This window comes from Tupaia chinensis, unplaced genomic scaffold, assembly GCF_000334495.1.
Source record: "Tupaia chinensis unplaced genomic scaffold, TupChi_1.0 Scaffold000544_1, whole genome shotgun sequence".
Classification (NCBI taxonomy): Eukaryota; Metazoa; Chordata; class Mammalia; order Scandentia; family Tupaiidae; genus Tupaia; species Tupaia belangeri.
Genome location: NW_006160056.1, coordinates 790,435 through 813,594, shown reverse-complemented (window position 1 = coordinate 813,594; position 23,160 = coordinate 790,435). Strand labels below are relative to the sequence as shown.

Below are 23,160 nucleotides of genomic sequence, written 5' to 3'. Positions count from 1 at the left end.
TTTAAATACTATTTACAGATGTGTGCTATTTATAAGCAAATAGTGCAATAAAAAAAGTTCAGTAGTTCCCAAATTATGAATGAGTTTCTTAAGTTTTGACATATTTTATAGACGTTAGCTCGCATTCTTGATACAAAAATTTGTGTGATAAGTAGTTGTTAGGCTCACCCACCAAAGTATGTTTTAACTGTAATATAGCTGGAATGTTACAACTTGGAATGAATACATTTTTTTCTAATCCTGGTGCATCCAAGGTGGCCAATCATCATGAAATCCTATAACTTTCAAGACACTTATGGGGAAGAACAAAAGGATTTTGATGGGTACAGAAGGTACTGGGTGACTGAAAGAAGGGTCCTTCACAGCATGAAGGAGGTAATGACATACTCCCCATGGTCTACAATGGCAGTCTATCTGTATCTGGATTCTCTAAACACTGGAGCAACAGAGTTCTAAGGTTTTTTTTAATTAAAAAATGTAAAAATGCTTAAAATATAGTGCTTCCCAAAATACAGTGGCACATAAAATACAACATATAATAATCTAATTTGATCTCTTTTGATAGTTGCTTATTCTAAATCCTTTTAATTATCATCTACAAAGTTTCTTGAAACCTTTAAATTAGCTATTCAATAAGATGACACAAAATAATACCCTAGAGAGTAGCTCTCGCTTTTTCTTCCTTTTCTTTTCTTCTTTTCTTTCTTTCATTCTATCTCTCCATTTGCTAGAGAAACAGAGGGAAAGCAACCTACCGGGGGGATGGTCATACCAAATCACTTCTCCATTTTTCCTTTTGGGATTTTGGGCACACATGCACATGGGCTCGGCACATTTCTCAAGCCATTGGGTCCGGGATTCAACCCTGCAGTTGGACATGTGGGATCCAGCCATCTTAACCACCATGCTACCAGCCTGCCCAAGTCATCAGTTATTTCTATTACAATAAAATCAAAGCCAAGTAATATTTTTAAATAATTTTAGAATAATTCATTTGGCTTATAAAATTACACATTCTCAAAGAGAGGAAAAAAATGAGAAGACTAAAGTTTAGGTAGAAAATATGCAAGGTCTCCAACTTGTAGACAATATATAACTCAAATAAGCCAGTACCCTTAAAGAAACATTGAAGTGACATTATTTCCTTTACTTTCAAACTTAAATTCAAAATACTTACTGTACTTGCTCCAGAGATGTGATATATCAAAATCACAAGTTGCATCCAGCCTTTCCATTCATCTGTTTGTTCTCTATTTAATACTTTAGTCTGTGTAAAGGAACCAAAATCTGTTTTAAAATTCATCATGAAGTAATTATTTAGACAGTATATATTAAGTATATTAAATTTTTCTTACAAGGTAAAAAGCTAAAGCTTCTGTCAAAAGAAACTTGGTGGTGGTAATTGGTAGGTTCAGTTAAAAACTGTTATTTTGTTTCTTGCTAAGAGATATAATAAAACTATTTTAAATATAATATGAATCTAAAAAAACAAATATAAACTAAGAGATTTCTGAATATTTAAGTTGATCTTGACGGGTTTATTTTTAAATGACATTTTAAACTGTGACAGATGCATTTATGAATCTAAAAAAGGCATTCCACAATTTTCTTTAATGAAATCTTAGAATTTCATGGTTAAAAAAAAAGATGTGAAGTTCCCCAACACTTGTCAGAAAGCTCTATTATTAAAGTTTATTTTCCCTAGGATGTTCTTTTTTTAAAAGAATTATTTTATTAAACTTTATTTCTTTATTTTAATTTTACCAGAGAGGAACAGAGTGAGAGAGAGGGAAAGCGAGAATGTAAGCCACCAAGTCCAGGACTCGAATCATGGTTGGCCATGTAAGAACTCCAGCGCTCATAACCAACAGGCTACCTGCCTTCCCGTCCCTAGGATATTCTTACTGTAGATCAAGAACTGATTAATCATCTTCATATGAGAGTTATTTTTTACAAAATTATTTATTAATTCAAAGAAATCATGCCTTATAAAGAAATTACACAAAGATTCTGAACAATGACAGCAATTCTAAAATAGGAAATTCAGAATACTGTAAGTTGCTATGTCATTATACAAGTTCTAATTTGTGTATAAATATGTCTCATTGATAAATATATAAATGTAAACTGTGATATAGACATTGGTTAGTATGGGGGTTTTTTGGCTTATAAAAGATAATAGTATCTTGTACTTGAAGACCATTGTCAAATCAGAAATACCTTCCACTTTTTCTATCCTTAAGCAGGCAAAATAGCACTAAGTCATGATATTTTTTCCACAGGTCATATTTTTCAACATTCCAGCCATTTCCAATGACTCTTTGAACTTCCTCCAAACTGTTCCAAAAAGCAATCATGAGAAGTATAACTACAATATTCCTTTATCCTTTTCCACATACATGCTGTTTATATACTCTAGTATGATAAGCAAAATTATTTCTTTAATCCAGGTATAAGATAAAGATAACATGAGCTAAAACAAAGACTCTTACCTCTTTAGTATTTTCATTGTAAAATACTCCCAAAACCAAAATGTAGATAATTGGAATAAAGAAGGATGAATGTGTATAAAATTTATTTTCCTTCATAAACAAATTTGCGCGGTCACACATATAGAAATACGCCATGATCAGGCCAAGTTTGCAGAAAGACTGTAGAAGTATTTCCAGTGGAGACACAGGGGTGCTGATGATATTTTTCTTTTCCTCTCCACTTTCCAAATCAGTACATGGCTTATTCTTCCGATGTGCGTTACAATGAATTATGTAAAAAATTAAATATCCGACAATAGACAAGGTGAAAAAACAAGCAGCCAGCTTCTGTATGAGGGTAAGAGGAGGCCGAGGTTGACAACAGGAACCATCTACAGGCTTCAAAATCTTATTGCAACACACGTTCATGAGAATCATTGCACTCTGTGAACAAATCAAGTTATTTGGTTATTATCTTGTCAGTGATGTATTTCACATTAGATTTTCTCCTGTGAATACTGCTGAGTTTTCAGCACTGAAACCAAAATGCTTTTCTACATTTTGGTACTGTTTCCCAAACACTCATGCAAGTAATAGTATTCCTCCCATCTGTAATAGCTAGTTCAGGTGTTTCAAACTTCTAGGGTTGTGATCCATAATAAAAAACTCATTTTATAATGTCATCCAGGACATATTTATAGGAAACAATACCTATCTTTACTACTTCGAATGTACTGTAATATTGTTCTATTTTATTCTCAAAAAATAAATAAATAAAGATTTCATGGCTATTAACATGACTTTCAGTTAAACAAATACTGACAAATATAAAGGACCAAAGAATTTTAATTAGCAGACTTTCAAAACAAAGGATTCCAGAATAGAGCCTCAGTCTTTAGATGTGGGGGAAAAAAAGTAAAATAAATGACAACCAAAAAAAAGGTTAATTCTTAGCAAACCATTTTTTTTTTTTTTTCAGTTTTTGCTTATAGGGTGCATATGCTCACCAGAGAGTTAGAGATAGAGAGAAAGAAAAAGTGGGAATCACCCCCAGGAGGATTGGTCACTCCACAATCCCTTCTCCTGTGTTCTCTCAGGATTTTGGGCACGCACACATATGACAGTTTTCTAAGCTGCCAGGTCTGGGAACTCACACCATGCACTTGTCCAGTGGGATCCAGACACCTTAACCTCTGGGACACCTGGCTGGCCCAGCAAAGAATATTTTTAGTATGTCTTTCATTTTATTTACAACCTATAGACCATTTAGGATTCTACAGTTTTAAATTTTCTAATGTCCAATAAAATATGGAATGTCTAACATGGTTTGATTTAAACAAAATTATTCTAGGCAAGTTGTCAAGATTCTGTCTCGTTGATGTTCAGTCCAAGTCTAGTTTTATAAAAACTTTATATAGCTAGCCCTGTAGCATAGAGGTTAAGCACTGTGCTTTGCGAGATAGATCCCAAATGGCTGACCATGGTTCAAATCTTGCCCCTGGTACCCTGAAAATCATATGTGTACATGTCCAAAATCTTGAAAGCATGGAGAAATGGAGGAAAAAATGATTGTGGCATGACCATGCCCTATTGAAGGTGTTTTTTCTCTCTCTCTGTCTCTCTGTCTCTCTCCCTCCCTCCCTCCCTCCCTCCTCCCCTCTCCCTCCCTCTCCCTCTAGCAAGTATACCTACCCTCTGGCAAATAAATAAACTGAAGCTATAGTTTAGTTATCTGTGGAATTCTAGATTATTACATTTAAGCCTGAGTATCAATATACTCAAATATTTAAAAAATGTCATCCTTCCTGCCTGGAGACTTCAAGAGGTTGTGACAACTGGCACTCTTCAGAATAATAAACTACAAATTCCATGGAAAGGTTCTTAACCAGCTTCCCAGGGGTCCACTAAGCCCCTTACAGTATACAGAGAATTACGTGTGTATGCAAACATCGACTTTTCTACAGGTGAGAAATGGAACCACTGCTTTTCATCAACCACTCAAAGGGTATATATTAGGAACTATTGCTTTATAAGGGGAAAAAAAAACTCTAATAATCTGAATAATCTCTTCTATTATGCATGGAAATTTGTAACTATGCAGTTATCTTTCATACTTAAGCTAAATCCCCTTCCTTCAGTCAATCTGGATTTGTTCACTATCTATTCTAGACCTTGCATAATGCATAGGGTATAAAAAGGATAAGGAAGTAAAACTTGTTTTATGTACTAAAAAAGGAGTTCTTCTCTGAAGCTTAATCTTGTAAGTTTAAGGCAAAAACATCCGGCAATATTTTAAACCTGTGTGTATTCATAACTTATAAGGTTTTTAAGAGACAAGGTATATTAAGAGTGAGTAAGAGAAGTTTCCCCTCCCTTCCACAACTTCCTTCTCAGTGTATACAAAAACTCTCACTTCTTATATGTGCAGCTAGATTATAGCAAAATTATTTCAAGATATATAGGTCTATATATATGTACACATTGTACATGTATATTTTTTCTTTTTAAAGAATTTATTTATTTCTTTCATTGTAAGTGACAGAGAAAGAGAGAAAAAGACAGAGACACAGCATCTCCAACAACATCCTGATGCCGTAATCTATTCAGCCTCAGCTAAGTTCATATCATGGGCAAAGCCCATGCCTGATGTTTATATTCAGGGAGGTCTCTGGACATGAACTGGAACCTTCCCAGGTAGGTCAGCCTTGCAGAGTGCTACATTTTACCACTGTGCCATCTTCCAGCCCCTCTGTGTGCATCTTTAGATAGTTTAACTTACAAGTAATTAAGATTGCAATAAAGTAAATTATTTATAATCATGTTAGTGACTATGGCTATAACCAATTGGTGTTATAATTTGTATCTACAGATAAATATAAGAATTCTTACAGTTTCTCTGCTTGACTCAGGAAGATGTAAGCCATCCAAAGATTCCATGATGGTTTCTTGAGCAATTAGTTTGGAAACGCTGAACATCTTTACATTTGATTTAGAATTTCTGGTACTACTATTCAAAATACTGACTGCAGCTTCATTGTAGGCATCTATCTTCTCATTGGTAATCATTTTCCTATTTTCACTTAATAGATCTTCATAAACAGGGTCTGCATGTAAACACATTTTTAAAAACACATTTTAAAAATCCCTATTTGTAGAAATGATAAAAATGTGAGTTAACTGATACGTATTTCATATTTTGTTCTTAAAGTCCAGAGGATACCAACCAAGAATATAGTAATTTATTTTTCTGTAAAAACAGGCCAAGGTTTGCAATTCCTATTTTATATTAAATTTTTGACTCAATCAAAATCTCTCAAAAATTTAAAGACCTTCTCTATGTATACAGCTTTAGGGAAAATTACATTCTAGCATAGTTTATGAATTTAAAATTTTTAGATGCTGCATTATATTGGGTAACAAAAAATTAGAACTGGATTATGGAGAACTTAATTGTTTTTATAAGAAGAGATTTTTGCTATAGGGCCTGTGCATTTATTGGAGAGATAGAGAGAGACAAAGAGACAGAAAGAGAGAAATCACCACCCAGGGGGAATGGACATGCTGCAATTCCTTCTCCATTCTCCTCTTGGGATTTTGGGCATGCATACACACATGCCTGGAGTGAATTTTAAGCCGCTGGGTCTGGGACTTGAACTGTGGTTAACTACGTGGGAGTCTAGCAACGTAACCATTATGCCAACTGCTGGTCTCAAGGATTGCTTAATTAAGAACAGTAATTAAACCTTTTTTCTTCTTCTGTGGCTACTTAAGTTTGCAAACTTTGTTTATACAATTAGGAGGTAATATTACAGAGGAACAAAGTCTATTCTCTTAGCTCTTATTATAAATAATTTTTTTTCATTTTAATAAGAGAGAAGTTAAAAGTGAATCTGTGAATGAAATAAGGACTGCAGAATAGATTATCACTACAAGTTATTCTTCCTTTTACGCTGACAGTCCACTTGGAAATAACTATGAGAGTTTCTGACAAACGACTTGAACTGCTGAAATATCCAAGGCATTTCATATTGTGAAAGGCATTAAATAACAGACACTCAATAAATTCCAGAAATGAGTTGACTTAATGTCTACTTTCTTTTAAATAATATCATTACCAAGTGTGAACTAGATAGTGTGATTTACATATATCTTATCAATTCAGAAGTATATTTATTTCCAATGATTTGAATTTTATGAAATACTTATTAGTATTTTTTCTCTGTATTTCTCAATTACAATGAAAATACTTTATAAAAAAAATCAGAGTTAAATATTTCATTTGCCTTTAGGATTTATCTCTTTGTTATATTCTATAGCCACTCTGCCTGTTGAGGTATTCATTATTCTATTCCTTAAATTTAAAAAAGGAAAGCAAATAACTCAAGCTTATTCTAATCTTGCAAATCTTATTTCAAAATTTATTCTCATAAAGTTGTAATTTTGCTTCTTGAAACAGAAGGTAATAAAAACCTATGCCTCAAAATATATACAAAGTGACATGTTTTTATTACTCATTTCTTACCTTGTAAAACCCAATAAACATCACTAGTCTTGGCCAGTTTTTCTAAGAGTGGTGCTATGGAGGTAATGTTCATTTTATACTGAGAAAGTGCTTCATTACTACCATTGTGAATCTTGATGGACCACTAAGAAATAAAAAATCAAGCATTAATTCAGAATTTTTCACAGAAAATGTAAAGAACATCATTTACATACTATAAAAAATGATTATTTTAAGATGATTCCCATTTTTACTCAATATTAGAATGAAACCTGATCAAATAATTTCATAAAATATAGGAAGGCAGCTATAAAAAGTTATTATAAAATTCAATGTATAACATTCAAGAAGAGGGCCAGCCAGTGGTATAGTGGTTAGGGCAGCTGGACTCCACATGGCAGACAGTGTGGTTTGTGTGCCAGACCCAGTGGCTCGAAAAACTTGCCAAAATCCCAAAAGGAGAATGGAAAAGAGATTGCAGTATGGCCCTCTCCCTAGAGGGTACTTTCTCACTTTCATTCTCTCTCTCTCTCTCTTTCTCTCTCTGTTTCTCTCCAGCAAGTACGCTGGCCTTATAGAAAATTCAAAAAAGGAAAAAAATTAAAAATGGAAATAATCTTAGATATAAAATAATACTGATATTTAACACCAAATTTTCCAAGCTTATTCAGTTCTTTTTGTTGAAATCTATCAGTCTGGGGACCAGCAGTTGGCATAATGGTTATGTCACTGGATTCCCTTATAGTTGACCACAGTTCAAATCCCGGACCCGGTGGCTTAAACTCATGCCAGGCATGTGTGCGTCAGTGCCCAAGGGAAGAGAAGGGATTGAAGTGTGGCCATCCCCCCTGGGGAGTAATTTCTCGCTTTCTATCTCTCTGTCTCTTTGTCTTTCTGGCGAGTGCACATGCCCCATAGCAAAAAATCTCTCCAAAAAAAATAGTATCAGTCTGACTTAATATAATGAAACCAGAATTAAAATAATGTACAGTCAAGAATTCTATTTAACATAAGTTAACTTTTTCTTAGCATGTGCTTAAGTATGAAACAAAAATTAGTAAGGAAAAAACACAGATAATAACTTACTGTGGCAGCTCCTGCTACAATCACGTGGGGCTTTGCAACAGAATCCTAATGGAAGAAAAATCTTTATAATAGTGTTATATTCAGTTCAGGGAATTAATACAAGTAACATCATTTAATATTTTTTTCCTTAAAACTTAAGTTCTTCTGTCTAAACGTAGTTTACGTTCCTCGAATTACTTATAGGATGCTTGTTATAATAAGGTAGACATTCGGTGCCTAAAACCTCACATGGTTACTTGGTTATACAGGATGGCATAACACTTGTATGGTTAATTCTTTGGTGTTCTTAAACAAACAGGAAACATTACTGAAATCTAATATGCTCAGTATTATTCTGTCCTGTGAGTAAACTACTTAGAATTAAGCTCTAATGTACTGCATCAATTCAAAGGCATTCGTGGAAGCCTACAAGGTATACAGTATACTTTGAACGAACCCGTTTCCTTTTAGAGAAATGCTCATTTCCAGTGAAGTGTGCCTCATTTTACAAGTTAGAAAAATTTGTAGTGACTTTTTATTAAATTTTTCCTCATTTCTAGATGGCTCCCATTCTCGTTCTTCAAAATGATTAACCCAAATCTTATATATCCTTTATACAGGTCCCTGTTGCCCTACTTCTCCTCAACATAAAGTCTAATTTTCAAACCTCATAGAGAAAACAAAATTCATATAATGTGGGCTCTAGTCTTCCTTCTTCCATTCCTACAGCTTTATCCATATATTCACCCAGACTATCTTCCTCTGACAAGAGAGTAAAGAAAATGTACTCATATTGCTCTCAGAGGCTAACCCTTACTTTGTGTTTTAGATTCCTTCTCTTCATTTTTGGAGCTGTGACTCACAAATTATCTTTTCCAACTTTCACAGTATCGATCTTATCCTTCTCTTACACTCTTTTCACTCAGTTAAAAAAGTATTAAATCATCTTTATCTTCAAAAAATTTTCCTTCAACCCTGTCTCATTCTCAGATTCTTTCCCCTTGTACTCTTAACCAACAAATTATTACTTAAAACAACATTCTGTCCTCACTATGTCAAGGTCTTTTCCTCTTATGAATGCCATAATTTACTACACTTCGAATATAGGTTTCATCATCTATTAAAACTGCCCCACAAGCCTACTAATGAACTCTGAATTGCCAAGTCCTGTAACTTCATTCTATCTTATCTACTGATAGTTTCTGAAGTGACACTACCATTTGCTTTTGAATTTCCCCCCCTATATCTTTCTTTTCTTTCTACCACTTTGGCTGCAGTTTCTCAGAATCTTTTTGATTATTCCATTACCCCCAATAACTCTGCAATCTCTAAATTCTCTGCCTATCCAATTTCTTCTAAATAATTTCAAATATCACCTCAACTGATATGAAGACTCCCCAAATCTACCTAAGCAGCTCAAATTTCTTAATGACTCCTATTCACCTACAGAACTATATGTAAGTTGACAATTTCTTTACCATTTAAACTAATTTTCTGCTACTCCATTATATTTTATCATTCTCCTGTTTAAAACCTTTAAGGGCTCTCTACTACCCTCAGAATTAATTCTATGTCCTTATTTTTAAGAGATACAGTCTCGTGCATTTAGAATTAAAAAAAAAGAATAGTTAGGTATATAAAATAAATATACCCCCCTAAATATGGCTTAGGATATCATACTTAATCTAATATCTACTTACCTTGTCTCTTATCAACTCCCCCCAAAATGAGACATATGAAAAGAACAACCAAATCCAGAACATGAATAAGAAAGCCCTTTATATTTTAGTTCCAGCCACAGTAAAAATGCTGGTGATTCCCTGGGTGGGCTGAAGAAAAAGCTATCATCAGCATTGTTGCACATGCAATTTCTTTTGTGTGGAATAAACCCACCTCTTACTCCATGCCCTTATCTTTAAGATCACTTTATCTGAAAACTATTTTTGAAAACTTTAAAAATTACACTTAGTACCTGTCCTCTGTAATACTGTTATAACCTACACTCCCTTATTTTAGCACTTGTCACACTGCTTCCTTAATTACCTGTATATGCTACTCATCTGAAAGCTCTTTGAGAGGAAGAACTCTAGCATGTTAATCAATGTGTCAGCAGTATCTAGCTGAGTGCCTAGAATGTGGCAGGTGATTTATAAATATCTGTTAAGTAATAATCTAGAGTTGTCTCAATTCAACTTTGCCTTTATCCCTGTAGAATTCTGTAAGGCTATTCCAGTTAATGAGTTTATCTTTCTAGCCCTTAGTTCTTCTGGAAATATCTCCTCCATAAAACCTTCTTAGATCATCATTTATACTCCCCTCACATCCTAAGTGCCTCCATGGTGTATCACTGTCCTTTGTGTTCAGGGTTTGTGTTAGCTTTCTACTCGCCACATTATTATTCATCAATAAGTTACTAATCTCTTAGATTGCAAATTCTTTAAGGGCTGATATGGGCTAATTCCCAGCAACATTTCTAATTCTCAGCATGAAAGTAGCAACAATACATAATAATAACAAACACGCTGATCTTTGCATTCATAGGATCTAGAATTTTACTACAGAAATAATCATAAAAAAACCTACAAGCATACACCTATGCATACTCTACAAGTGAATGAAACCATCAACTAAACACTCATAAGTGAGTATACGGCCAACTACTTAAATAAGTTGACTCTTTTCCCCAATGATCATTGTTTTACAACAGAATCCAAAGCCCCCAAAATTAGCTTAAGCAAATTATGAGAATGAAGAATTTTGATATATAATGTGTCTTGTCATTAGTAAATAACTTAAAGGTTTTCTGTTATCTTACAAGACTTATACTGTATTAATGATTAACTGTGGATTTCTACTACTTTAATGGAGATATGTTCAGGTCCAGCTTAAATAGAAAACATATGTCTACATCATTATTCCACATTCTGGACTTTTTTTTTTTTTTTGGAGAGGTTTTTGCTATAGGGCATGTGTGCTCGCCAGAAAGACAGAGAGAGACAGAGAGATAGAAAGCAAGAAATTACCCCCCAGGGGGGATGGCAACGCGGCAATACCCTCTCTTCCATTCTCCTCTCGGGATCTTGGGCACGCACACACGCGCCTGGCGTGAGTTTAAGCTAACGGGTCTGAGACTCGAACCGCGGTCAACTACGGGAGAGTCCAGAGACGTAGCCATTATGCTAATTGCTGGTCCCCACACTTCTGGACATTTTAAAACATGTCAATTTAAAATAAAACACAGGAAGTGCACCTTGCAATTTGTGAGAAATCTGAACTCTAGAATTTGTCTACATGTTTATTACTCTTTTAAAACTTTAACACATTTTCTCAATGAAATAAAGTTAGAAACGGCAGCTATATTTCCACCGGATCCTACAAAAGCCTATTTATTGTATGATATGGTTACAGTACTAAACATTTACTGTGGAAAAAAGAAATAAAAAAAAAAGATAAAGTTACAGAACATAAAATTAAGCTAAACAAGGCCAAAAAATTTATTTATCCATCACAAATGCAAATGCCTCTGGGAAAGAATACAGGTTTAATCAAAGGTCTGACATGTGGCTACATATACAATGTAGACATTATAAACTGAACTTGTGAGAATGCAGGTGTTTTCTCTACGGTTAATAGCATGGTGGACCTTCTATCTAATTTATCTCCAAATATTAAGGGCTAAAACATGAGTCATGTCTGCTGGATCACAAATGTAATGATAAAAGTGAAGAAAGGCTATAAAAACAAAATGTTTCCTGAAGTACCTGGGCATGAGTTTGGAGGAAAAAGAGAAAAAATGCTCAAGAGAATGTGTATAGTGCTGGGAGGAGTTATCTGGCTTTGAATTAGCTGAGCTACAGCAGTAACGGAATTTTAAATTGGGCAGTTCTAGTGTAAGCATAGTCTGGTGATAGCATAGAAGAGAAAGTGTTGACCCACTTTCTCTTCTACTAAGAAGAAAGTGCTAGAATCAGTCCGGCACAGTTAGCTGCTCTCAAGAAAGTGGGTATATAGTACAGGAAAGTGAGACAGGTAAGTAAAGGAAAGAAAAAATGATGAATGGCCCTGGGCTGTGTAAACTTAGTTGCTCAAAGAAAGGTCTTTATTTTTCAAATACAGACCTCAGTCCATACTTTGATACACTGTTTCATAGAACCATTAACTTCTGGATGCCATAGAAAATCCTAAAAGAGAAATAATAGAAATAAGTCAAAGAAACTCTATTTCCACCACCCAAAATAAACATTAACATTTTCTTACAGAATACAGTCATCCCTTGGTATCTGCAGGGGATTGGTTCCAGGATCCCCCGTGGATAACAAAATCAGTGGAGGCCAATTCCCTTGCATAAAATTGCACAGAATTGTATATAACCTCTGTACATCTTCCCATAAACTTTAAATCATCTCTACATTAGTTATAATACCTAATGCAATATAAATGCCATACAAAAGTTGTTATACTATATTATTTAGGAAATAATGACCCAAAAAGTCTATGTTCAGTACAGAAGCAACTTAAAAATATATATATATTTTTTTGGACCAGCAGTTAGCCTAATGGCTGTGTCACTGAACTCCCATGTAGTAGATCGTGGTTCAAGTCCCAGACCCAGTGGCTTAAACTCACACCAGGCGTGTGTGCATTCATGCCTAAGATCCTGAGAGGAGAAGGAAGGAGAAGGGACTGCAGTATTGCCATCCCCCCGGGGGGATGATTTCTCGCTTTCTGTCTCTCTGTCTTTCTGGCGAGCGCACATGCTATATAGCAAAAACCTCTAAAAAGGTGGCTGTTCCACAGCTGGCTGAATCTCTATATGCAAAACCTCTAAGTGAGGAGAGTTGATTGTACTTAGAAGTCAAACACCACCTTGCCTAAGATATCATCTCCGGGGACCAGCAGATGGAGTAATGATTACGTTGCTGGACTCCCACTTGGTTGCCCACAGTTCAAGTCTCGGATTGAGTGATTTGAAATTTACTCCAAGTGCGTATATGTGCATGCCCAAAATCTCAAGAGAAGGGACTGTGGTGTAGCTAACCCTTAGGGGGATGATTTCTAACTTTCTGTCTGTCTCTCCAGTGAGTGCAAGTGCCCTATAGCAAAAATCTCTGTGTAAAAAATAAATACATAAATAAAATAATCTCTCATCTTAATTTGATAAAAATCTCACAATAGTTCTCCTTGTATCCACTTTTGCCTTTCTCTAGTCTATACTCAACATTTTAGCCAGAATAGTCTTTTAAATATTTAAATCTGATCTTGCAACATGTCAGTTCAAATATTCTGAAACTTTCCAGTGTTCTCAGAATAAATCCAAAGTTCTTAAAACTGTCTTTTCACCTGCTCTCTAACTATTTCTTTGTTTCTCACTCAGTTCCTGGAATGTTCTATTTGGTCTTTTTTCTGCATATACTGTTCCTTCTGTCCCTAATGCTTATGAATTATTCCACTGAGCCTGACTAACTCCTACTTGTCCTTGAGCCAAATCAACCCAATCACCTTTTCCAAGGAGGAAAACTCTCAATTTCTTGCTCTGTACATTTCTAATACACTTCTTTTTCTTTTCTGCCATTTTTATTCTATTTATATTTGCACACAGGTAACTGTAATGACCTTCAAGGTCCATTAGGTCATGGACATTAATTTTCACTGTATGTGGGAATTGAGAAAATTCACATATATTCTTTTAGGGACATTAATCCTCAACACATACTGGTTTCAAATAATTTTTTTCCTGGATAAAAATTTGAAACATCGGGGCTGGCAGGTGGCATAGCGGTTAAAGGCGCTGGATTCCCACGTGGCTGACCATGGTCCCAGTGCTGGACCTGGCAGCTTGCTTTCTTGCTTTCTCTTTCTCTCTTTTACTCTCTGGTCAAATTAAAAAAAATTATAATAACAAATGAAATTAAATACGTAATTTTTTTCTTTAAAAAAACAGAAACATCAAATTTTCCATTACATAAAGTAACTCACATAAACATTTATTCCATTCATATACTATTCTTATCTAATTAAGAACTAAATTATATTATGAGCAAAGCATTAGTTGATCTTAAAATAAATTAACCAACGAATACAGTTTCAAGATTATAACATTTAGCTTATTCTTACATGAACTTACCACTTTTACTGACGCAGTCTCATCTTCAAAAGGAATGTTTTCATGCTGCCATAAAAAGGATACAACAGAGAAACATTAATGTATAGATGAAATTTACATAATTAATTCCCTTATAGCTACTTTTTCTGATTTATTTTTATATACCAAATATCAATAATCTAACCCTAAGAGAAAGAAAAAGAAAAACTATACAGAAAACCAAAAAAATAAGTGACACTAATTAAATTGTTGATCTGTGATTTTCAACATCTAAGTTGTAGTTCAAAGATAAAATCTCAACTCCAAACAAGCAAATACATGAACATGCCTATATAAATGATCTAACTCACAAGATGGCCAAGACTCCAGTTTAGTCCCTACAATATTTTCTATGGCAGAAACAAATGTTTCCCTTCATTTCCTGAGTCCCTTACAGCTCACAGGGCCAAATGACTAGTCTAGCCAAAGTAATATGGCTAGATGAGACATCAGTCATTTCCAGGAGTAATTTCTCAGGACAATTCTCTATTCTCTACCTTAACATGACGCAGAGACCTGGAGAGGCTGAAAGTTCCAAAGTACATTTGAAGATAGGAACAATTTCAATAGCAGGAACTTCTGAATGACTGTGTGGATGAAAGTCTCTTGTCAACCAATCTAGTACATGCAGCACTAAGTGAGAAATTCTGGGAAGGTGGATGTGGTAGCCTTTCTCAGGCTCTCTCTCTCTGGAATCGAAACCTAATTCCCCGTCACCTGTGGTCACCATGGTAGGTATGGCAACTACCATCCAAAGTCGAAAGGGTGGACTTTCGAAAGGGTCATTGCCACCACAGGGGCGTGCAACCTGCTGGCCTGGGGTTATCTAGAGTCAGCAAAGTCCCTGGTGCTCCCTCACCTCACCCAGGGCTGACCAGGATTGGCTTCAGAGTCTGTGGTGGGGTTGGGGGAAGACAACACTGCACTTTCCCAACCCTGCTCTGGCTTGTGCTCTTCCTTCATCCACCACCCTGTGCCCCAAAGAGATTATTTTAAAAATATATGTACTTCAGAGTGGCAGGATGCAAAATCAACATCCAAAAATCTATAGCATTTCTATATACGAACAAGCTGACTGAGGTAGAACTGCAGAAGGAATCCCTTTTACGATAGCCACAAAATATATAATATACCTAGGGATAAATTTAACCAAAGAACTCAAAAGACCTTTACAAGGAAAACTATGAAAATCTTAAAAAAGATATTGACAAAGACACAAAAAAGTGGAAAGACATCCCATGTTCCTGGATTGAAAGACTTAAATATAATCAAAGTGGCAATTCTACCCAAATTAATCTACATATGTAACAATTCCAATCAAATTACCAGAGACATTCTTCATAGATCTAGAAAAGACAATCATGGGATTTGTCTGGAATCATTAAAGACCACGTATTGTCAAAGCAATCCTGCACAAGAAGAGTAGAGTGGGTGGTATCTCACTCCCTGACCTGAAAATATACTATAAAAGTTGTAATAATCAAAACATATGGTATTGGCACACACACACAAAAAGGGACAGGTTGACCAAAGGAATAGCATAGAAACCCCAGAAATAAACCCCAAAACCTATAGCCAAATGATTTTTGACAAAGGATACCAGTCAATCCAGTGGGAAAAGGAAATGGTGCTCTTTAGCAAACAGTGCTAGAAAAACTGGGTATCCACCTGCAGAAAGATGAAACTGTATCCCCTTATTTCACCACTAACAAAAATCAACTCAAAAAGGATCAAAAATCTGAACTTAAGATATTAAACTATAAAACTACTGGAGGGAAAACTCTAGGAAACACTGGGGTAGGCAAAGACTTCTTAAATAAGACTTGCAAAGCACAGGCAATAATCCCCAAAATAGACAAGTGGGATTACATCAGATTAAAAACTTTCTGCACAGCAAAGAACACAGTAATTAGGGTCAATCGACAAACCTCAGAATAGCAGAGTATTTTTGTAAAATATGCCTCAGATGAGGGACTGACAACCAGACTACACAGGAACCTCAAGCAATTTACCCAAAAATAAATAATTAACCCAATTGAAAGATGGGAAAATGAGCTTAACCAAAACACTCTCTAAGGAAGACATACAAAGAGTCAAAAAGCGTATAAGAAAATGCTCAACATCTCTCATCATAAGGGAGATGCAAAATAAAACCACAATGAGATACCACGTAACCCCTGTAAGAATGGCAAAGATTAAAAATACACAAAATGGTAATGCTGGTGGGGTTGTGGTGCAAGGGGAACTCTCCTATAGTGTTGGTGGTAATGTAAATTGGTCCAGCCACTGTGGAAAACAATATGGAAGTTCCTATAAGACCTACAAGTAGAACTACCATATGATCCAGCAATTCCACTCTTGGCTATCTACCCAAAGGACAGGAGAATGCTCAGTTGGAAAAGCACTTGCACATCAATGTTTATTGCACTGTTGCTAAGACACGGAATCGACCCGAACGTCCATGAACAGATGAATGGATTGAAAAGTATGGCACATATACTCTATGGAATACTCTTCAGCCATAAAAGATAATAAGACCCTGACATTTGATAGAAAGTGGTCGAATATGGAAGATCTACTGTTGAGTGAAGCAAGCCTGGCCATAAAAGAGAGACACTGCATGTCTCCACTTAATATATACCGACTCCCTACACTCTATGATAGAGATTGAAAGACTGGAGAACATAAAAGCAGTGAAAATAGTTACAGATACTGGAGACAGTGGAAGGAGAGGGAAAAAGGGGAAGAGTATAGGGAAGGAAATCAGGGAGAAAAAAGAGAGGCAATACATATGTGGGGCACAGAAATGGTTTATTTCCTGTTGATGATAACATGTATAGTATTTTAAACTGGACTGGTCTGAGGTGTATTTCATGTTAGGTGAATTCTCTTTACAAGCCAAATGATGTACAATGATCGAATGTTTAAAATAATAATAAAATGAAATAAAAAATTAAAAGATATATGTACTTCATTGGAATAATAAACATGATGTAAGGGTAGGAATAAGGAGTGGGCAATAAAAAGCTAATTTCGTTCCTAAAATCGAGGTTGAAATATTTTAACTAGGAGATAATTATATTTAACTTTTTATGAAATAAAGTTTGCTTTCATCAACAAGCTAACATTTTAGATTCTGGTTGGTCTTTCTAGGGCATCATTTCTTTTTTTTTTTTTTTTCCTTTTTGTTTTTGCTATACGGCGAGTGTGCTCGCCAGACAGACAGAGAGAGACAGAGAGACAGAAAGCGAGAAATCACCCCCCGGGGCGGAGGGCCATGCTGCAATCCCTTCTCCTCTATTCTCCTCTCGGGATTTTGGGCATGCACGCGCACGCGCCTGGTGTGAGTTAAGCCACCGGGTCTGGGACTTGAACCGCGGTGGACTACGTGGGAGTCCAGTGACATAGCCATTACGCTAACTGCTAGTCCCTAGGGCATCATTTCTTGAAAGGAATCTTAGGAACATTAATTTCACATACTTTAAGGCATGTCATATAAAAAGCTTCCTTGATATCAGGCTGGCAGCTGGTATGGTGGCTAAGTGTGCTAGACACCCACATGGCTGACTAGTTCGAGTCCCAGACCTGGCAACTTGCTTTCTCACTTTCTCTCTCTCTCTTTCACTCTGTCCCTCTCTGGTCAAATTTAAATGAATAAGTGGATAATAAAGTTCAACAAAAGACATAGATATAAAAGTTAAAAAGCACAGTTTAAAAAATCCAAGAAACTCATGAATTCATGACACAAATTAGAGCATTACCAACAATATAAAACTATGTGGCCCCCTCACTATCTTAAATCCCTACTTCTTCTGAAGGAAACCACTATCTTGAAATTTATGTTATACATTGTGTACGTGTGTGTGTGTGTGTGTGTGTGTGTGTGTGGTGCTTAAAGCAGGTCTTGCTGTGTCATGATCCAATCTGCCTGTCTTAGCCTCCTGAGTAGCTAGAACCACAAGCATCTCTCACTGTGCCTGGCTTTTTAGGATGGACCACAGGATGCCCAAGTTGTTTTTGTGTCTGTTTTTTATTATTATATAGCTTTTAATCAGTACTAGAAGTCTTCAAAAAGTTTATGAGAATTAGATATTATAAAAAACTATGCATGAGTTAAAAAAAATATTTTTGCACCAAAATAAACCAGTATTTTCAATCCATTTTTTCAGAAACTTTTTGAAATCCCCATAAGACAGCATCCTTGAACAATATCTTATTTAGCTTTCTATTTAGCTTTTAATTTTGAAATTTCAAACTTAACAACACATTTGACAGAATTAAATGAACATTCCAAATTCTTTACAAATTGTTAACATTTTCTATACCAGTTCCCTCTCGTTTCTTCTCTCTGCATACAGTTTTTCTCTTTTGCTAAACCATAGGAAAGTTAACTGTAGATGTCATAACATTTCATCCTTTTACACTTAAGCATGTATCACTGAAGAACATGAACATTCTCCTATATAACCACTATACTAAAATCCCACCCAAGAAATCTGACATTGATATTATCTAGTATAGTCTCTCTCTCTCTCTCCCACTCTTTCTTCTTCTTCTTCTCTCTCTCTCTATAAATATATATGTGTGTGTGTGTGTGTATATGTGTATGTGTATATATATGTGTGTGTGTGTATATATATATATGTATGTATTTTACTTCTACTACATTTATAGATTCTTTGGGATTTTCTATGCAGAGAATTGTTATCATATGGATTCCTGAGTCTATTTCTTTTTGATTCTTACATCTTTATCTTTCTTCAGCTAGAATTCTTAGTACAATGCTGAATGGAAAAAGCAAAAATGAACATCCTTATTTCCTGATTTTAATGGAAATGTGTCTAAAAATTCACCATTAAGAATTTTACTGTAGGTTTTTAGAATTTTTACCAGGCTAAGTTTGAATATTATAAAAATCTCTCTCCTAAAAGAAAGAGAATGATACTAATTATCTGACATTGTTGGGACTAGCTTACTGACATGACATGAGGTTAAAAAAAATATTCTCAGATTTTAAAGCCAACAAGAGGGTACTAGAACCCCAGTCTCCCCATTTAGAATCCACACTCCTCTGTACAGTACCTAACTAGGCCACCTCCCAATTTGGAACTTTTCATATACTGCTTTTCTCCCCTTGCCATTCCCCACTCCCAAGCATATGCTGTTGGAATTAGAATTAGAACCCTGAGTCATTTAAAAATATACAGAGGGATCAGCAGATGGATTAATGATTACATTGCTGGACTCCCATGTAGTCAACTATGGTTCAAATCCCAGATCCGGCAGCTTAAAACACACGGGGCACGTGTATGTACCTGCCTAAAATACTGAGAGGAGACTGGAGGAGAAGGTATTGCAGTGCTGCCATAACCCCTAGGGGGTGATTTGTCGCTTGCAGTCTCTCTATTTCTCTCTGTCTCTCTGGTGAGTGCACATGCCCTATAGCAAAAATCTCTCTTAAAAAAATATGAGAGAGAGAGAGAAGGATATGATGAGATGATTCACACACACATATTAAATTAATTAATTAGCATTAGAAAGATATTAATCCATGTTGGTTTTAAATAAAGTATGTTTAAAATTGAGTATTTTTAAAGAATAAAAGCAGAGGGACCAGCAGTTAGTCCAGGCTATGTCGTGGACTTCCATGTAGCCGACCGCGGGTCAAGTCCTGGACCCAGTGGCTTAAACTCACACTGGGCGCGTGTGCATACATGCCCAAGATCCCGAGAGGAGAATAAAGGAGAAGGGATTGCAGCGTGGCCATCCTCCCTGGGGGGTGATTTCTCATTTTCTGTCTCTCTCTTGCTGGAGAGCACATGCACCCTACAGCAAAAACCTCTCAAAAAATAAAAAATAAAAATAAAAAAAATAAAAACGGCAAAACCTTATTCCATTGCGGTTTTAATTTATAGCATGATCATCCAGTACCAGAAATATCAGGCTCCAATATATGTTGCTAACTAGTGTACAATTAAAACAATTTGGAAATATAATCAATAGTTTTAGCCCTACTCACACACAGTGCCTAACAGCTAAATTACTTATATTTTAAGTTATTTATATTTTAAATATAGAATTATTTACATTCTAAATAATTTTTCATAATTTATGATTTATATGTAGAGGTTTCTTTCTTCTTAATAAAATAATTTTAGGGGACAGCAGGTTGTGTGGTGGTTAAGGTGCTGGACTCCCACATGGCTGACTGCCGTCAAGACCCAGACTTGGAAGCTTAAAACTTATGCTGGGCGCATGTGTATGTGTGCCCAAAATCCCAGGAAGAGAACGGAGAAGGGGTTGTGGCATGGCCAACCCCCAACAGGGAGTGATTTCTCACTTTTCCTCTAGTTTTCAAACAAAAAATTCATTAAATAAGTCCTTTTTTAATGTAAAAAAAAAAAAATCACATAACAAACTACAGGAGGTCAGCAAATGTTATGGTGGTCAAGGTGACTTAAGGCAAAAACTTAAAAAAAAAAATTAGTAAACTACAAAAAGTTAAAAAAAAAAAAAGATATAAAATTGCATTAGGGACCAGATGGTGGCATCATGGTTAAGTTGCTGAATTTCCACATGGCCAAGTTCGAGTCCCAGCCCTGGTGAACTGCTATCTCACTTTTCCTCTCTTTCTGACTTTCTCTGGTCAAATGAAAAAGTAGTAATATTAAATAAAATTAAATAAATAATTATTTTTAAAATTATATTATATTCACTCACTAATATGTTACCATTAATTACCAATAGTATATATAGTAATAATATATATAATAATATGGTGAATGGGGACCAGCAGGTGGCATGGAGATTAAGGTGCTGGAAACTCCCACGTGGCTGACCATGGTTCAACTCCTGGACCTGGTGGCTTCCTTTCTCATTATCTCTTTCTCTTTCTGTGTGTCTCTCTGTTCAAATTAGAATAAATGAAATCAAAATAAATAATTCTTTAAAAAATAATAATAATATGGTGAATTATCATAAATGGTAGAAAAAACGAAAGACAAAGCACATGCTAAAAGACCACAAAAATATTTTTAAAAATACTAAAAAATACAGCAAAATATTAACAGGAAGACAAGGAATGATATTTTGTTTTTGTCTCCTGGGAATTTAAAAAATTTTTTCCTGTTAATTATATGTTGTTTCTCAAAGCTAAAAGTTTAAGGTAATAAAAACTTTGCCAGTACTTACCACTTATTTTTCCCATTATAGCAAATCATCCTTTTTTTTAACCTTTATCCTTTCTAAAATCAAAGTAAAACTTTTATAGTTAGTACTGTTAATCTGGAGAGACACATTCTTCCCCATAATTATTTAGTTGCTTAACTTCTAAAACAATGCCTTGTCTAAGGGAATAGGCAGGTCTTACCTTATTACCTTCTTCTTTGAATTGGGGATTAATTATTTTTACAAAAGAATAAAATAATTGCCGAATTCTGGAATCTCCAATAAATGCAATATGTTTATCTACAAGGCAGTTCTTTGCTTCACTGAAATCAACAAAGAAAATGAATTATATGAAGCAAAATCAGCATACTGGCATTTTAAAGCACATAAATTATAAAGAAAGTTACACAGGATTGTTACACATACAGTTATGTTGCTTTAGAAGTGGCTAGGTTTGTTTCATTTACCAGTCAACATACATATGATCACCTAACTCTCAGTAATAACAGTCCACATTCATTAAATGTTTAAGATGTACTAACTGTATTAAGTACTTTAAATCCATTACCTCTCTCTTTTTTAAAGTTCATCTATTTCTTCCATGAGTAAGAAACAGAAAGAGAGACAGACACCACCTCGCAGGTTCCTGATGCTGTGAACTACCTCTAACAGTCAGCCCTGGATTATGAACAGACAAGTGTCTGGTGTACTCAGAGGGTCTCCACATGCAAACTGGGAATCTTCCCTTGCAGAGCTTCACTAGGCCACAATCCAGCCCTGTATCCCTTACACCTCTTTTTAAAAGTTTATTTGTTTTTTTGTTTATTGAGGGGGGAAGATAAGCACCCTCAATAAACTCTCATTGTGTAGTCCCCTCCCCTAGCAGCCTTTCCCAACCAGCCAGGATCACAGGCACACCTTGCAGAGACAGGATGACCAGAAACCAACCCATTATCTCTTCATTCTTGGAATAGCTACATTCAGGTTAAGCGTGAGACCTGTGAACAAGGTCTATTACCTTGGGTGTGGTTACTGCTCACCTAAGATAAAGCAACTTGGTTAAAGCCCTTTCTCTAAAGCTCTAGGGTGGAAATCAGCCCTACCCCAATCCTCAGTCAGCAAGTCTCTATTCTCACATAGAGAAGAAAAGTACTCTTTGCTTCACCATTCCCTTTCCACTAGTTATTAAGACCCATCATAGAAAAGAAAACAACAAAATAGAAAATCTTACCTGATTTTGTATTTATGCATCATACAACTATGAGGTTGCCAAACTTTCTCTCCAAGAAATCTGCCGCTTGAGAGAAGGTATTCACATGAATCATTACCTATAACAGGTAAACACAACAGTATGGTAAATAGGAACATTTCTAAATGTTGGCTATCTTGACTCCATGTTCCGTGAGACCAGAGAGTACACAACTTTTTAAGCTTCATTATCCCTTCTAGGTGCATATTACTCATTCATGAACAACCTGATGTGAAGGTTATTATGGTTTATATTTCATCCTGTAAGAGACTTCCTTTTTTTAATATATTTTATTTTCTTTTCATTTATTTTATATACTTAATCACTATACACCACTTATCTTGTAAAGTGAATTTTCCATGAATATATCTCACACCTCCTAAATGCTATGTTCACTGCCTTGATAGTTCCTCCTGCTTCAGGTTTTACTTCCAGGGACATCATCTCAGCTTCAAACTAGCTTTTACAGGTGTCGATCACTCCTACTTCTAGTCAGAGAAGAAAAATTTAAGGGGAGAAGAGAAGACTTTGGAAATGACTTCCTATTCAACTATAATAATACATA

The 23,160-nt window shown here is 35.4% G+C and overlaps 1 protein-coding gene across 1 annotated transcript in view; it reads right to left on the bottom strand.

Annotated features, from left to right (window-relative positions):
- CASD1 (CAS1 domain sialic acid O acetyltransferase 1) overlaps positions 1-22,881 on the bottom strand; it is a 40,900-nt gene extending 18,019 nt beyond the window's left edge. The window contains exons 1-9 of the mRNA XM_006157480.3: positions 22,578-22,881; positions 21,549-21,669; positions 14,162-14,206; positions 12,156-12,218; positions 8,059-8,103; positions 6,994-7,117; positions 5,361-5,575; positions 2,493-2,915; positions 1,178-1,267 (exon numbers count right to left, since the gene is read on the bottom strand). Of these exons, the coding sequence (XP_006157542.2) occupies positions 1,178-1,267; positions 2,493-2,915; positions 5,361-5,575; positions 6,994-7,117; positions 8,059-8,103; positions 12,156-12,218; positions 14,162-14,206; positions 21,549-21,669; positions 22,578-22,810 (1,359 nt within the window). The 5' untranslated portion in view covers positions 22,811-22,881. The remainder of the gene's footprint in view (positions 1-1,177; positions 1,268-2,492; positions 2,916-5,360; positions 5,576-6,993; positions 7,118-8,058; positions 8,104-12,155; positions 12,219-14,161; positions 14,207-21,548; positions 21,670-22,577) is intronic.
- Positions 22,882-23,160: the final 279 nt, after the last annotated feature.